This window comes from Sarcophilus harrisii, chromosome 4, assembly GCF_902635505.1.
Source record: "Sarcophilus harrisii chromosome 4, mSarHar1.11, whole genome shotgun sequence".
In the NCBI taxonomy this organism is placed as follows: domain Eukaryota; kingdom Metazoa; phylum Chordata; class Mammalia; order Dasyuromorphia; family Dasyuridae; genus Sarcophilus; species Sarcophilus harrisii.
This window is the reverse complement of record NC_045429.1, coordinates 286,409,729-286,426,454: the sequence shown is the minus strand read 5'-3', so window position 1 is coordinate 286,426,454 and position 16,726 is coordinate 286,409,729. Positions and strand designations below refer to the sequence as shown.

The window sequence follows — 16,726 nt, the reverse complement described above, 5'->3', positions numbered from 1 at the left end:
AAAATAGTGTCCAGGCTCTTTTTTTCATCATATTTTTCAGGAAGTCCAATAATTCTCAGATTATCTCTCCTAGATCTATTTTCCAGGTCTCTTATTTTCCCACAAAGGCATTTGGCATTTTTTTCCATTGTTTCATTTTTTTTGGTTTTGTTTGATCCTTGGTGTTCTCCTTGAGTTATTCATTTCCATTTGTTCGATTCTGATTTTTAATGAGTTATTTTCTTCACTCACTTTTTTAATATCTTTTTCTAATTGTCCAATTGAGTTTTTAAATGAGTTGTTTTGTTTTATGGAATTTTTTCCATTTCGCCAATTTTATTTTTTAAAGAGCTAATTTTTTCCAACTTACTAATTCTGTTTTTCAAGGATTTGATTTCTTTAGCCACTCTATCTTTAAATGAGTGGGATGACTTATCCAGACTCTTGCCAAGCTTCCCTTTCCTTTTCCCATTTTTCTTCTAGCTCTCTTTTAAGAGCCTTTTTAATTTCTTCTATGAGAGTCTTGTATGTTGAGAACCAGATCATATTCCCCCCTTTGGGGAATCATCTGGAGACAGTCTGTTTTTAGTCTCCTCAGGGTTTAAAGTCTGCTCTCTATCCATATAGAAGCTATCAGTGGTTATGGTCCATTTTAATTTTTTGCCCATTTTGTCAAAGAAGAATCCAAGGAAACAAACTAACAAGAAAAACAAATGCAGTCTGCTTTTTTTTGGGGGGGGGCAGCAACGAGGCGCTAGCAGTGCAGCAATGGCTGCACTACATTTGCATTCTGAGACTCTGAGAGCTGCTGAGACATTCCGGGTGGGTGTGGTGCTAGCTTTTTGGGGTTGTAGTCTTTACCCCCTGTGTTTTTAGCTTTTCTGCTTGTCTACTGGCTTGCTGCCAGGGCAAAGTAGCCAACACTGTGTTAAAGATCTCCCCACAGAGATGGCTGAGATCACACCCCACCCTCCCCTCCAATCTGCTCAGCTGTGAACTGTCTGCCTTACCCATCTGCTGTGCTGCCGCTGCCTGCATTCAGTTTGTGCCCAATCTATCCATCCCCATCCATGAGCAAATGCAAATCTTTTCTGGCGAATTTCAAGGATATCTTCTCTTGGTAATTATTTGTGATTTTTTTCAGTCAAGCACTAATTCTGAGGCTTGTCATGAAATAAATTATTCTGAGAGAAAAGACAGAGCTTAAGTAGATATGGGTGTGTCCTTTCTGCCATCTTGGCCAGAAGTCCCTAGATCACAGTTGTTACTTTAAAACTCTGCCAACAAATAGCCTGCTTTTGAGTTATGGAGAGTCAGAATTCTGAGGATCCTGTTAATAAAAATTGACACTTAATCTTTTCTTGACTCTGGAACATTTCATTAAAATTTAGGGAATCTCATATACTAAAGTTAAGTCAGTAATTTTTAAAATGGTTTGTATGTTAAAATTGGAAACTTTGCCATAAATGATATGAGACTACTATTTATTTTTACAGTAGATTCTGTTCTATCTGAATTTTATGAATTGTCTTGTTTATTCCCTAAAACAAAAGGGAAACTTATTCAAGAAAAAACTAAAACCCTCCCTGAGAATTTTCAAAGATACAACAGCTTTGGGACAGAATCAACTAAATAGCTAAAAGAAGATGAAAAGTTTATTTAGCCTTGTAACCCTGTTCTGTAAATTGTAATTTAGGGAATTATGTATTATTTCCATTCCGCTAGAATTCCTTTCTTTCTTTGAGGATTAGCTCAGGCACAACCTGTTCTGAAAAGTCTTCCCATTGCCTCCTCCTTAAAGCAAACTTGTTGCTGTTAAGCTGTATGACTCTTCATGATCCCATTTGGTGTGGTCTTGGCAAAGACACTGGAGTGGTTTGCCATTACCTTCTTCAGCTCATTTTACAGACGAAGAACTGAAGCAAACTGTGTTAAGAGACTTTCATTCTTCAAATAGTCATGCTGTGACTGCTTTTTTTCATCATTTTCAGGTAGTCCAACAAGTCTTAGATTGTTTCTTCTGGACCTATTTTTTAGGTCAGTTGTTTTTCCAATGAGGTATTTTACATTTTCTTCTATTTTTTCTTTTCTTTCTTTCTTTATTTTTTGGTTTTGTTTGACTGATTCTTGATATCTCGTTGAGTCTTTCACTTCCATTTGTTCAATTCTAATTTTTAGTGAATTATTTTCTTCAGTTATGGTTTTTTATCCCCTTTTGCATTTGGCCAAGTGAACTTTTAAATGAGTTGTTTTGTTCATTAGATTTTTTTCCCATTTCACCAATTCTACTTTTTTGGGAGTTGTTCTATTTCCATTTCACCAATTCTGCCTTTCAAGTTGTTTTCTTTTTCTATTTTGCCAAATCTATTTTTAAGTAGTAATTTTTTTTCCATTTTGCCAAATTTTTAAGGAGTGATTTTCTTCAGTTTGTTTCCTTTTTCAAAGCTCTCATTTTCTTTCCCCACCTTTCTTCTAATTCTCTTTTAAGATACTTTTTGAATTCTTCCAAGACAAACTTTTGAGATGGAGAGCAACTCATCAGCCTTTGAGGCTTCATCTAGAAAGGTTTTTGCCATTAGTGTCCTCAGAGTTTGAGGTCTGTTTTTCCCTGTCTCTATAAAAGCTACCCATGAAAGTTTATTTTTAAAAAAAGTTCTTTTTGCTTTTTTGCTCATTTTTAAAAGTTGAGGTCTGCTCTCGGGGCAAAGGGGAGATTATCCCAAGCTTTCTCTTCAGGCAACAGTGGTTTCATGCTGCCTTGGGGCTAGTGCTGCTGACTTCCTTCCTCTGTCCTGAGTGGATGCAGCTAGTCCTACTTGTTATGCTGGGGTTCAAGGATTCACTGCTGTTCAAGGACTCACTATTTGCCATTTATAATAGCTTTGTAGGTCTCACAGCCAGTCTGCTGTTCCAATGGCTTCTGAACCAGGACAATGTGGCCAATGCTGCTATATTTTGGCTAAGAGCCTCCCAATAGATGAGGGGAAAAAACTGTTTTTAAAAAAAATAAAATAGCAAAGAAAAATAGATTATGAAAAAAGTTAACTAACTAGAAAGGGAAATAAGGATTTCAAAGAAAAAAATAATTCTTGGGAAATTAGAATTGCAGAAGGGAAAGCCAGTGAAGCTACAAGAGATGAACAAATAAGAGGATGAAATAAAGAATGAAAAAATAGAACAGAATATGAAACATCTTAGAAGAAAAATGACAGATCTGGAGAACAGATCAAAAAGAAAAAATATAAGAGTAATTATGAGATTCTGAATGGTGGGTGTGGTAGGCAGAAAGAAACCTGAAGCATTGATAGAATTGTTCTCAGGGGAAGGCAGGAAAAAAGTTCTGATAGAGATCAGTTTAGTTCCATGCTCCCATCCTCTATGGAAGTATTCTAATCAGAAATCCAAGTTATGTCTAGTCCCTGAAGCTAAATTTTGCCTACAAATCTACCTATGACACATACCATGTTTGTTGACTTCCTTTTTGTCAGTCACCATACACTCAGTTTCATGTTCTTTCCCCTTACCCTTTTCCCCCTGCCACATCTCTCCTAACCCCATTATACCTCATGGTATCTTTCCTCTCAAACCTCACTTCTCTTTTAGAATATATTTAAATTCCTTTCAGAATTTAGCCTACCAGCTAAGGAAAAGGTAAAATTAGCGATTATATAAATTAGGTGAAGAGAAAGAAAGACACAAAGGCATTAGGAGGGAGAGGAGTGCTGGGAGTGGCTTACCAGGGATGCCTGCCATAGTGATTTAATGCCAACTGAATATGAAGAGAGAAAGAATCACAAGGACCAAGTGGGAGATGTGAAGAATAAGCTCCATTTATTTATCTGAAGGTAGGGGTTTATATATCTTTAGACATAGCCATAACAAGCAACTTTCTCACGAGAACATTTCCCTGGCTGTTTCCTAGCTTTCTTGCTATCAAAAAGACAATTCACTTCCCAAGAGACAACAGAGGAATAGTGGGCCAACATCCTGAGTTAACACAGCCTTTGGATTCCAGACAAGCTACAGGAAAACCTGGTCTGGCCTGAATTCTCTGATTCCTCAGAGTTGGCCTTTAACAGAGGAGGGTTCATATTTCTGAAAACTTACATTAGAAATGGGATTTTGTCATTGTCATATTCATTGTCAATATTCATACATACCATGAAGAGTATATTACACTATATATATCTATATAAATCTATAATTTATATAGAAATCTATAAAGAAAAAAAAGGGGAGATGCAGAATAAAGATGGCAGAGAGTAGACAGGTCTTCATCTGAGCTCTTCCTGGGGGGAGGGAGGGAGAGAAAGCAGCCAGGTGCAGGTACAGGTGCAGCACAGGTACCCAGGAGAATCTATTGGGAGGCTCTTAGCCAAAATACAGTAACATTGGCTACTCTGTCCTGATTGGAAGCTCGTGCATCAGCAGATTAGCTGTGAGACATCCCACAAAAATACATAAGGCAAAAAGTGAGCCTCTGAACCCCAGAATAACGTGGGACTTGGTCACACTAACCTAGCACCAGAAGGAAGTTAGCAACACCAACTCAAGGCAGCATAAAGTCACTGTCACCTATAGAGGAAGCTTGGTATACAAAGTCTCCCCTCCCCAACCTTTGCCCTAAGAGAAGATCTCAATCTTTAAAAAGAAAAATTTGTAAAGCAAAAAGAACTCTGACCATAGATAGCTTTTATTAAAAAAAGAGAACAGACTTCAAACCCTGACAATCCTAAAGGCAAATCATCTCCAGAAGAAACCCCAAAGGATGATAATGAATTGGTTCCCATTCAGAAGACTCCCTTGAAAGAATTCAAAAAGGATCTCAGAAGAAATTAGAAAAATGGGGAAAGGAAATGAGAACTTTGCAAGAGTTTGGAAAAGGAAATACAGAAATTATCTGAAGAAAACTCCTTAAAAAAATAGATTTAGTGAAATGGAAAAATCATATGGCTCCTTACAAAACAGAGGTGATGAAATGAGAAAAAGCATACAGTCTTTACAAAATAGATTTGAAAAAGAAATCAATTAATTGAAAAACAGAATTTGTGAAATGGAAAGAAAATACAATTGAACAAAACACCTCATTTAAAAGTTCAATTGGCCAAATGCAAAAGGAAATAAAAAGCTAACTAAAAAAAATAATTCACTAAAAATTAGAATTGAACAAGTGGAAGTGAATGACTCAATGAGACATCAAGAATCAATCAAACAAAACAAAAAAAATGAAGAAAATGTAAAATATTTCATTGGAATGAAAACTGACCTGGAAAATAGATCCAGGAGAGACAATCTAAGAATTATTGGACTACTTGAAAACCATGATGAAAAAAAGAGCCTAGACATCATTTTCCAGGAAATCATCAAGGAAAACTGCCCTGATGTCCTAAAACTAGAGGGCAAAATAGTCATTGAAAGAATTCACTGATAACCTCCTGAAAGAGATCCAGAAAGGAAAACTCCAAGGAACATCATAGCTAAATTTCAGAATTATCAGATCAAGGAGAAAATATTGCAAGCAGACAGAAAGAAACAATTCAAATATTGAGTCACAATCAAGATCACCTAGGACTTAGCAGCTTCCACTTTAAAGGATCAAAGGGCTTGGAATCTGATATTCCAAAAAAGCAAAGGAATTTGGACTGTAACCAAGAATCAACTTTTCAGCAAAATTAAGCATTATTTTTCAGGAGGAAAGATAGACAGTAAATGATATGGGTGAATTTCATTTATTTCTGATGAAAAGACCAGAGCTAAATAGAAAATTTGATCTTCAAATACAGAACTTGAGAAGCATAAAAAGATAAAAGTTTAAAGGGAAAAAAACTTCCTTTTAAAAGTTAAAAAGCCCTCTATGGGAAGATGATATGCTTAACTCTTGAGATCTGTATCTCTGTTACGGGTGGTATTTGAGGGTGCCAGTATAATTTGATTTTATTGTGATGATATTAAAAAAAAAACTAGAGGAGGAAAGGGGATTCTTTTCTTTCTTTTTTTTTTTTTTAAATTAAAGGTTTTTATTTACAAAACATATGCATGGGTAATTTTTCAACATTAACCCTTGCCAAACCACCTGTCTCAAATTTTCCTCTCCTACCCTCCACCCCCCTCTCTCCCTTAGATGACAGGTATGTACTTAGATGACATTAAGTATGTTAAAATATATGTTAAATCCAATATATGTATACATATTTGTACAGTTATCTTGCTGCAACAAGAAAAATCAGATCAAAAAGGAAGAAAAAACTGCAATAGAAAACAAAATGCAAGCAAACAACAGAGAGAGTGACAGTGCTATGTTGTGGTCCACACTCAGTTCCCAATATCCTCTTCTCTGGGTGTAGAGGGCTCTCTATTACTGAGTAAGTGGAACTGGTTTGAATAATCTCATTGTTGAAGAGAGCCACATCCATCAGAACCAATCATAGTATAGTCTCGTTGAGAGAATATCAGACATATTTAGCTTCACAGAGAAACTTGTCTCATATTATAGAGGAGTAGGAGGGGGAAGGAGAAAAGAAAGGGGGAAACTAATAAAAGGAAGATCAGAAGTAGAAGGGAAAATGTATAAGAAAGAGAGAAAGCCTAAAAAATGGGGAGGCTATTGAGGGAGGTAGTGGTCAGAAACAAAACTGGGAAGGAAGGAAAGGGGGAAAGAAAAAAGAAAAGTACAACTTGGGGAAAACAAGAAGGCAGGAAATATAGAGTTAGTAATTTTAATTGGGAATGGGAATGGGATGAACTCTCCCATAAAATGGAAGTAGATAGTTGGCTGGATTAAAAGCCAGAATCCCACAATATGTTGTTTACAAGAGACACATTTAAAGCAGAGTGATACATTCAGAGTAAAGATAAAAGGCTGAAGCAGAATCTATTATGCGTCAGCTGAAGTTTAAAAAAAAAAAAAAAAAAAAGCAGGGGTAGCCATCCTGATCTCAGATTAAACAAAAGCAAAACTAGATCTAATTAAAAGATGTAAGGAAGGAAACTACATCATGGCTAAAGGATATCATAGATAATGAAGTAATATCAATACTAAACATATATGCATCAAGTAGTTTCAAATTCCTCAAGAAGAAGTTTAAGTGCAAGAAGAGCCAGCAAAACTACACTAGGGGATCTCAATCTTGCTCTCTCAGAACTATATAAATCAACCATAAAATAATTAAGAAAGAATTTAAGGAGGTAAATAGGATTCTAGAAAAGTTAGGTATGATAGACCTTTGGAGTAAACTGAACGGAGACAAAAAGGATTATACTTTTTTTCTCAGCAGTACATGGAACTTATATAAAAATTGAACATGTATTAGGTCATAAATATCTCAAAATCAAATGCAAAAAGGCAAAAATAAATGCATTTTTTCAGATCATAATGCAATAAAAATTACATGCAATAAAAGGCCAGGCAAAAATTAACCAAAAATAAATTGGAAACTAAATAATTTGATCCTAAAGAATGGGTGAAACAACAAATCATAGACACAATCAATAATTTCATCCAAGAGAATGACAATAATGAGACAACATACCAAAATTTATGGGATACAATCAAAGCAGTTCTTAGCGGAAGTTTTATATCTCTAAATGCTTACTTGTATAAAACAGAGAAAGAGAAGATCAATGAATTGGGCATGCAACTAAAAAAGCTAGAAAAAGAAATTTTAAATGCCCAATTACATACCAAATTTGAAATTCTGAAAATAAAAGGAGAGAATAATAAAATTGAAAGTAAGAAAATATTGAATTAATAAACAAAACTAAGAGTTGGTTTTACTTTAAAAAAAAACAGATAACTTTGCTTAGAAAAAGGAAAGAAGAAAATCAAATTGTTAGTATCAAAAATGAAAAGAGAATTTTCCACCAATGAAAAGGAAATTAGAGCAATAATTAGGAGTTATTTTGCCCAACTATATGTCAATAAATCAGATAATCTAAGTGAAATGGAGAAATACTTACAAAAATATAGATTATCCAAGAAGAGGAAATAAATTACCTAAATAGTCCCATTTCAGAAAAAGAAATTGAACAAGCTATTAATCAGTTGATTAATAAGACCCTAAGAAAAAAATCACCAGGGCCAGATGAATTTACATGTGAATTCTACCAAACACTTAAAGAAAAATTAATTCCAATACTGTGCAAACTATTTGGAAAAATAGGTAAAGGAGTCCTACTCCAAATTCCTCTTATGACACAGATATGGTGCTGATACCTAAACCAGGTAGGGTGTCAAAATGGAGATAGAAAATTATACACCAAATTTCCTAATGAATATTGATGCAAAAATATTAAATAAAACGTTAGCAAAAAGATTACAACAAGTTATCCCCAGAATAATAGAATTTATACCAGAAACCAGGGTTGGTTCAATATTAGGAAAATAATTGGCATAATTGGCTATGTTAATAACCAAATTAACAAAAATCATGTGATTATCTCAATAAATGCAGAAAAAGCATTTGATAAAATCCAACATCCATTCCTATTAAAAACACTAGAGAGGATAGGAATAAAAGGGAGTTTTCCTTAAAATAATCAGTAGCATCTATTTAAAACCATCAGCAAACATCATATGTAATGGGGAACATTCCCAGTAAGACCAGGGGTGAAACAAGGTTGCCCACTATTACCATTACTATTCAGTATTGTATTAGAAATGTTAGCTTTGACAATAAAAGAAAAAGAGCTTAAAGGAATTAGAATAGATAAGGAGAAAAACAAATTATCACTCTTTGCAAATGATATGATGGTATACACTTAGAGAATCCTATAGAATCAACTGAAAAACTGCTAGAAACAATTCACAACTTTAGCAGAGTTGCAGGATATAAAATAAATTTACATAAATAATCAGCATTTTAATATATCATCAACAAAATCCAACAGCAAGAGATACAAAGAGAAATTCCATTTAAGATAAAAGTAGATAATATAAAATATTTGGGAATCAATCTGTCAAGGCAAAGTCAGGAACTATATGACCACAATTACAAAATGCTTTCCACACAAATAAAGTCATATCTAATCTCTTGGAAAAATATCAAGTGCTCATGGGTAAGCTGAGCTAATATAATAAAAATGATAATACCACCTAAATTAATCTACTTATTTAATGCCATGCCAATCAAATTCCCAAGAAATTATTTTACAGAGCTAGAGAAAATAACAAAGTGGTGAAGAATTTCAAGGAAATTAATGAAAAAAAAAATCCAAATGAAGGTGGTCTAGCTGTACCAGACCTAAAACTTAACTACCGTCAATCAGTGGAATAGGTTAGGTTCACAATGTCTATATATGTCTATAAAGCGTATATATAGTCTATATAGTCAATGACTATAGTAATCTAGTGTTTGACAAAGCCAAAAGATCCCAGCTTTTGGGATAAGACCTCACTATTTGACAAAAACTGCTGGGAAAATTGGAAATGTAACACCCTATACCAAGATAAGATCAAAATGAGCTCACAATTTAAACTTGAAGAGTAATATTATAAGCAAATTCGAAGAACAAAAGATAGTCTACTTCTCAGATTTGTGGAGAAGGAAGGAATTTGTGGCCAAAGAAGAACTGAAATACATTATTGAATGCAAAAATAAATAATTTTGATTATATTAAGCTTAAAAGCTTTTGTATCAACAAAACCAATGCAGACAAGATTAAAAGGGAAGCAATAAAACTTGAGGAAAATTTTACATTCAAGGGTTCTGATAAAGGGTTCATTTCTACAATATACAAATGACTCAAATTTATAAGAATCCAAGCCATTCTCCCAGTGGTAATGGTGAAAGGATACGAACAGATAATTTTCAGATGAAGAGATTAAAACCATTTCTACTTATATGAAAAGGTGCTCAAAATCACTATTGATCTGAGAATTGGAAATTAAGACAACTCTGAGGTATCACTACACATCTCTCAGATTGGCTAAGGTGACAGGAAAAGATAATGATGACTGTTTGAGGGGATGTTGGAAAATTGGGACACTAATACATTGTTGGTGAAGTTGTGAACTGATTGAACCATTTTGGGAAGTAATATGGAAGTATGTCCAAACTGTACACATTCTTTGATTCAGCTGTATCTGTACTGGGCCTGTAACCCAAAGGGATTATAAAGGAAGGAAAAGGACCTACAAATGCAAAATGTGCAAAATGTTTGTGGCAGCCCTTTTTGTAGTGGCAAGAAACCATCTGCTGGAGAATGGTTAAATAAGTTATGGTATATGGATGTTAAGGGATATTATTGTTCTATAAGAAACAATCTCGGCAGCATAATTTCAGAGAGACCTAAAGAGACTTACTTGAACTGATGCCAAGTGAAGTGAGCAGAACCAGGAGATCATTATACACAGCAACAGCAAGATTATATGATGATCAATTCTGATGAATGTGGTTCTATTCAACAATGAAAGGCCAGTTCCAATGGTCTTGTGATAAAGAGAGCCATCTGCATTCAGAGAGAGGACTGTGGGGAGTGAGTGTGGATCACAACATAATATTTACACTCTTTTTTTGTTGTTTGCTTGATTTTTGTTTTCTTTCTCATTTTTTCCTTTTTGATCTGATTTTTCTTGTGGAGCATAATTTTGGAAATGTGTATAGAAGAATTGCACATTTTTAACATATATTAGATTACTTGCCATCTAGGGACGAGGGTAGGGGGAAAGGAGGGGGAAAAATTGGAACACAAGGTTTTGCAATGGTGAATGTTGAAAATTATCCATGCAAATCAGGAGTAAAATCTATTTGAAAAAAAAAAAGTAGGGCTAGTAAATCATTGATCTTAAGAACAAAGATAAACTTAAAGATTCAGTCAAGAGAGAAGTCTACATTATGTCAGTGATACTAATATTGTTTTAGATAAATGTTTACAGATGGGTAAATGCATGTGTGCATATGTATTTGTATATGTATATGTATGTATAGATATATTTATATGTATGTATAGGTATATGTATATGTGTGTGTATGTGTAATTGTATCTATGCTTAACTATAGCCTGCTTGGAGGAGTTTGGGGGGATAAAAGGGGTGGGAAAAAAATAAAGTTTAAAAAGTAGGCAGCAGAGAACAAAAGCACAACCTACAAAGAAGCAAAGAAAAGATGGATACTCATGAGTATAATTTCTTCTATTTATATATGCTTTCTTGAAATGGAAATTTATTCTTATATATTTTGAATCCTCCCTATGTTCTGCTGGGTACATGACAATGACAATGTTCTGTCTTGTTTTATTTTGTATTTTTCTGGTTTTTTTTTTTTACTTATTTTGTAAAAGTACAATAAATAAAATTTTTAAAAATTAAAAATGATATATACAGGTTAAGCTGGCATTTTTTAAATAACTTTTTATTTTCAAAATATATACAAAGAAGGGCAGCTAGGTGATGCAGTGGATAGAGCACCAGCCTGAAATCAGGACGACCTGAGTTCATATCTGGTCTCAGACACTTAACACTTCTTAGTTGTGTGACCTTGGGCAAGTCACTTAACCCCAATTGCCTCAGAAAGAAGAAAAAAAGAATCACTCAAAATATAGCAAAGATAATTTTTAACATTCACCCTTGCAAAATCTTGTGTTCCAAATTTTTCTCCCTCCTTTCCCTCCATACCCCACTCCTCTATACAGCAAGAAATCCAATATATGTTAAATATGTGCAATTCTATCCATGTTTCCACATTTATCATGCTGCATAAGAAAAATCACATCAAAAAAGGGAAAAAATAGAAAAAAGTAAAAGCAAGCACACAACAACAAAAGAAGGTGCAAATACTATGTTGAAATCCACAGGCAATTCCCACAGTCCTCTTTCTGGATGCCGATGGCTCTCTCCATCACAAGTCTATTAGAACTGGCCTGAATCACCTCAGTGTTGGTATCCTAAATGAACTAAATAACCAAATTAAAATATATGAAAATCAAAGGAGATAAAGCAATAAATCTAGTTTTTAAAATGACCATTAAAAGACTAAACTATTATTAAATTAATTTGTTTTAAGAGAAAACAACAAAATTACTAGTCATAGTCAATAAGCATTTATTATGTACCCACAGGCACTGTGCAAACACTGTGGATACAATGGAATGCTTATAAGCATTCCTGCCCTTAAGGGTTACACAAGGAAAATTTTAAATGAAATCTAAGGAAAAGGAAATTTAAAAATTATTGATAATTTATGTAAAGGTACAATAAATTAGCAGATTAGTCACCATTCCCAGGAAGTCACTATATAAACTATTTTATTTAATATGGTAACCTTACCATACTAAACTCTTTATCTGGTAAATAACATGTTTTAGGAAAACAATTTTTGGCACCAAATATTATATACAAATGGTACAATTCCTAGTTCCAAATGATGGAATGATGGAATGTCCTTAGCTGACAAGCTAAATCCTAAAAGTTATTTAGGACCCATAAAGAGTTTGTTAGCTATAAGGAAAAAGATACCATGAGGCATAGTGGGCAGATGAAAGATATCATGAAACCCTGGTGGGGAGAGGGGAGAGGAAAGACATCACAAGGGAGAAATCCATGTCAAACTGACTCAAAAGGGATTTGGCAAAGATAGCACAAGCTGTAGAGAGATTTTTAGGAAAAATTTAAACACAAGGGTTTGATATAACCTGGGATTTCTGGCTGGACACAGCAAGGTGGACACAAGCAACCTCCACAGAGGTTGGAATTTTAAAATTAAACTGATCCCCAACAGTGCTCTTCCATGCTTGCCTCAGGGAATAATTTTATAGTTTCCTTAATTGTCCTGCCTCAGTTTCCCTGAATTGTTCTGCCTCAATCCCCTTGGTTGCAACCCCCTTCTCTGCTCATTAGAACTGAAATAATTAGGGCTGTGGAGATCTGACATGCCAGAAGACAAGACTCCAGAATATCCTCTCTCAGCTACCTAATTGGCATTGTCTAAATCTTTAAGTTTCAGACTTCCTGGCTCTAGTTGGACACCTCCTAAGTCCTCCCAATTTGTTAGAATTTATGTTCCTACCCCCAAACTGTCAGACCTAGATTGATGGTCCCTGCCTGGAGATTCCCGACTCCAACTTCCTGTATTTGTCTACCTACCCAAGCTTAGAGCCATATATATGTCATTGAGAACTCACATTCACTGCTGGATGCTTTGAGACATCAGCCCTGGGGGCAACATGCCCCAGCACAATCTCTCCCTCTGAAATAAAATATTAAAAACTCTCTAATCTCTCTATTTTGCCTCAGTTTCTCCAGCATTACACCTCAGGACCTTTTTATAACTATAGAACAATTTTCAAATAACAATAAAAATAGATTTGATGAGGTGAGGGGGAAGAGACCTGGTCCAGGTGCAGGTCCTATGTGAAAGAATTCGCAAACCCGAAATCTGTATGCAAAAGGAGATTTTTATTGTTCACTAAGAAGGAAGCTTTCTTAGCAGCCAAAACTCTTAAGAGAATTAACAAAATCGTGACTATATGGGATAAGTCTTGGCCTGGGTCTGGGAACTGTCTGGGCTAATCAGTAGAGGACTATCAGACAGAGATCTCCAACTGAATGAAACCACTTAACTGGGAGTTTATAGGCTTTTCCCAGGGTCTGGGAACTCCCTGAAAAGGGTACAGTTTCTGGGGCCCCCAGAGATCCCGTTATGTCAGATTCATCTATGAAAGAGATAACCTGTGTCACAAAAATAATAAAATTTTAATAACGCTTTAGTTTTTCTAAGTGACTCCTCAAAAGTGAAGGAACAGTTAAAAATCTTCTACGAAATTGTCTAATTTTTCTCACATCCTTTTTCTCTAACGGTTCTTCCCTAAGGATATCCACTTCAATTAGACTTTCATCTTGAGGCTGGAGAAGTGGATAAGCAGTGCTCCATTCAAATGTTTTACGGTGCTGCTTCTTCATATGCTTTTGAAATGGAGGAGGATGACTTGGAATTCTTACAGAAAGTCTTTCCTTGATCCTTTCCTCATTAAATTCTCTACCTCTAATCATTCGTTCTAGATGTTCTTTTGTTTGCCGCTTCTGATCCCACTCATTTATATGCTTTCTCATGGATGGGGTCTTCTTGATATCATTCTTTTTATTTTCAGATAATAGAATTAGGGGAAAATGTGTTTTGTTTGGACTTTGGGGCAATGATTTATATTTTATATCTTTACTATATCTGGCCTGTTCTGTTCTGTGTATATGATTCTTTATATGTTTTAACTCTCTCTTTGGTACTAAATAGTCCCATTCTTTAGTTTCTGAGCTTTTCTGGCTTTTTGGTATTGCTACTGGCTCTACTGGGGGCTTCTTAAATTCATTCTGTTCTTCCATCATTTCCATTATTCTTGTATAGTAGTAATTTTCTGCTTTAGCAAGTCGGTAATCAAAAGACATAGCCTTTTCTTTAGAAAGTGTTTCATGTTCCTCTTTATATCTTTGAGCTAACAGATTTCTTGCTGCTGGAGTATGTAAACCACCTAAACTCTGTCAAAATGAAGTGGGAATTTTTTGGTGGTTTTTTGTTTGTTTTTTGTTTTGTTTTGTTTTTTATATTTTTCTATACTGTTATACATGAGCAAAACAGTAAAGGCTGTCTCAAAGAAAAGACACTGGGGGCTGGCTTTCTCTACATTTGGTTAAAAAAAATAGCAGTTAGGTTTGGTCTGCTTTCACTGCCAAATTTATATAGCTGAGGCTATTTTTTAAAAATTTCAACCCAATATTTTGACCTCAATTCAAATTCCGTCTCAAAATTCACTTAAACTAGCACTGACTGTGATCCTGGACAAGTCATTTTAGTTTCTGCCTTCATCTATAAAATGAAGATGATATAGCCTGCCTCCCAAAGGAAGGCTGATGAGGATCAAATGAGATAATATTTATAAAGCACTCTGCAAACATTTAAGCGCTATGTAAATATTAATTTTTGTTTTGTAATCTGCAAAATGAGTTGGGAAATGTTGCTAGCATAGAAATTTGCTGATTAAAAATACCATAGCTCTCCTGTTACATAGTGCTATGCTAGTTAACTTACCACAATTTGTTTTTCTAGTGGGGATTGCTGACCTATGGCAATACGAGGGTCTTGGGTATTTTTTGCCCAGGATAATCTAAATGATGAAGAAGACAATAGTGTTAAAACTTAGGAAACTATTTCTATAACTCAGATAATAAATTCTATCATAAAGTTTGAGCACATTCAAAACCAAGAAATTAAATACTTATAATTGTAATTAAGAGTATTTTTCAAGCAATGGTTTTTTCCCCTAGCCACTAATACAAATTATATATATGTACATACATAATAGAGATATTATATGTAAAGAGATAATATATGTGTATATATATGTATGTGTACATACATAAAAACACACACATAGATACACACATAGAGAAAAAGAGAAAGCATGATTTTTTTTTTCCAATGTAAATACTGCCTTTTCTGAGATGGAAAATAAGTAAAAAATTTACTACCACTATCCCCCTTTTCCCCACCTCTGATTACTTCTGAAATGGAACAACAATCCAAAATTGTGCTTACTTCTCTTGAGGACTAAGCTTTACCCATTCTGAGTCTGGCAGTATGTTGCTAGATTCTGGTAGTCCATTAGTCCTTATTTCCACACTAGGTCCAGCACTCTTAGATCTTTCTTTCCTTTCTGTTGCAATTCTAGTCTGTGCATATTTCAGTTCTTGCTCTTTCTGAAGCTTCTTGGCTATTATCCTCTGAGCCTCAATCTGCAAATACAACATCTTCGTATTCTGAATCTTCTTGGTCCCAATCTATTTTCTAAAGTTTTTATTACCACCTCTCGATTTCCTAATCTTGCTTTCAATCATTTCTCCAGTACTCTAGTCCATAATACTCTGAATTATCTGCTGACATCTCATAGGATGAGAAATTCCTGTTAACATAGGTTTATTTATAGAGCAGGTTGAATGGCAACAAGAGAAGGTCACAAACATTGCTCTATGTCATCACCAGCTTAGTCTGGGGTTATGTGAGTGCATGTTTAATATTTTAAAATTTTAAATATGCCAAAATTGATATTTCTACCGAGACATTTCCCCTACTAACAGAGCCACAACCTTAATTCAAGTGATTACCTGTTCTACTACAATATACAGTCTTTTAATTAGACTATGCTTCAAGTCTGTCTCTATTCTAATCCATCCTTGACAAAGTGATTTTTCTAAAATTTAAGTTTGACAATGTCACCCATCCTGCCCTTTCCCCAATTCAATGAACACCAATATAGTTTCCCAGAACTTTAGCATCAAATATAAGCTCAGTTTGGCATTTAAAGTCCTTCATAACCTGGCCTCTACCTAGTTTTCCAGATATGATACAATCATTACCTATAAGAGTTCTTTCTCTCTGACAATATGGATTGTTATTCCTTGAAAGAGAACAAAGATGGTCCCAAGAACTTGATGGAGGCTGGAGACATTCAAGCTGTGCTTCCCTTGCAGTAGCTTCTGCTATATGTGTTATAATGACGTGGATTCCCAGTTATCCACCTATGTAAAATGAGGGCCCTTCAGATTTGGTGCATGTCCTAAAACTTGTGATTGTAGAATCACCACATTCTGCCCTGGTGATCAGACAAATTTTCACACAGAGATGAAGGGATACTTGATCTATAGAAGCTAAAATGCCAGAATATTCTTGTTGAATATTTGTTCTATAATATGGCTAAGTAAAGATCTTGTTAACTGATATTTTAATGATCTATGACTGCTTCATTTCATTCTACCATGAGTTAG

General features: G+C 34.6%; 1 protein-coding gene across 2 annotated transcripts in view; it reads right to left on the bottom strand.

Annotated features, from left to right (window-relative positions):
- LOC100931331 (putative uncharacterized protein ZNRD1-AS1) overlaps positions 1 to 16,296 on the bottom strand; it is a 71,375-nt gene extending 55,079 nt beyond the window's left edge. The window contains exons 1-3 of one of the 2 annotated variants that reach the window (XM_031965243.1): positions 15,501 to 16,296; positions 14,994 to 15,069; positions 13,402 to 14,443 (exon numbers count right to left, since the gene is read on the bottom strand). In XM_031965243.1, the coding sequence (XP_031821103.1) occupies positions 13,667 to 14,443; positions 14,994 to 15,069; positions 15,501 to 15,712 (1,065 nt within the window). In that variant the 5' untranslated portion in view covers positions 15,713 to 16,296 and the 3' untranslated portion in view covers positions 13,402 to 13,666. Of the gene's footprint in view, positions 1 to 13,401; positions 14,444 to 14,993; positions 15,070 to 15,500 lie in introns of those variants that run through there. The other variant, XM_031965244.1, reaches the window with a different exon arrangement.
- Between the last annotated feature and the right edge of the window lie 430 nt (positions 16,297 to 16,726).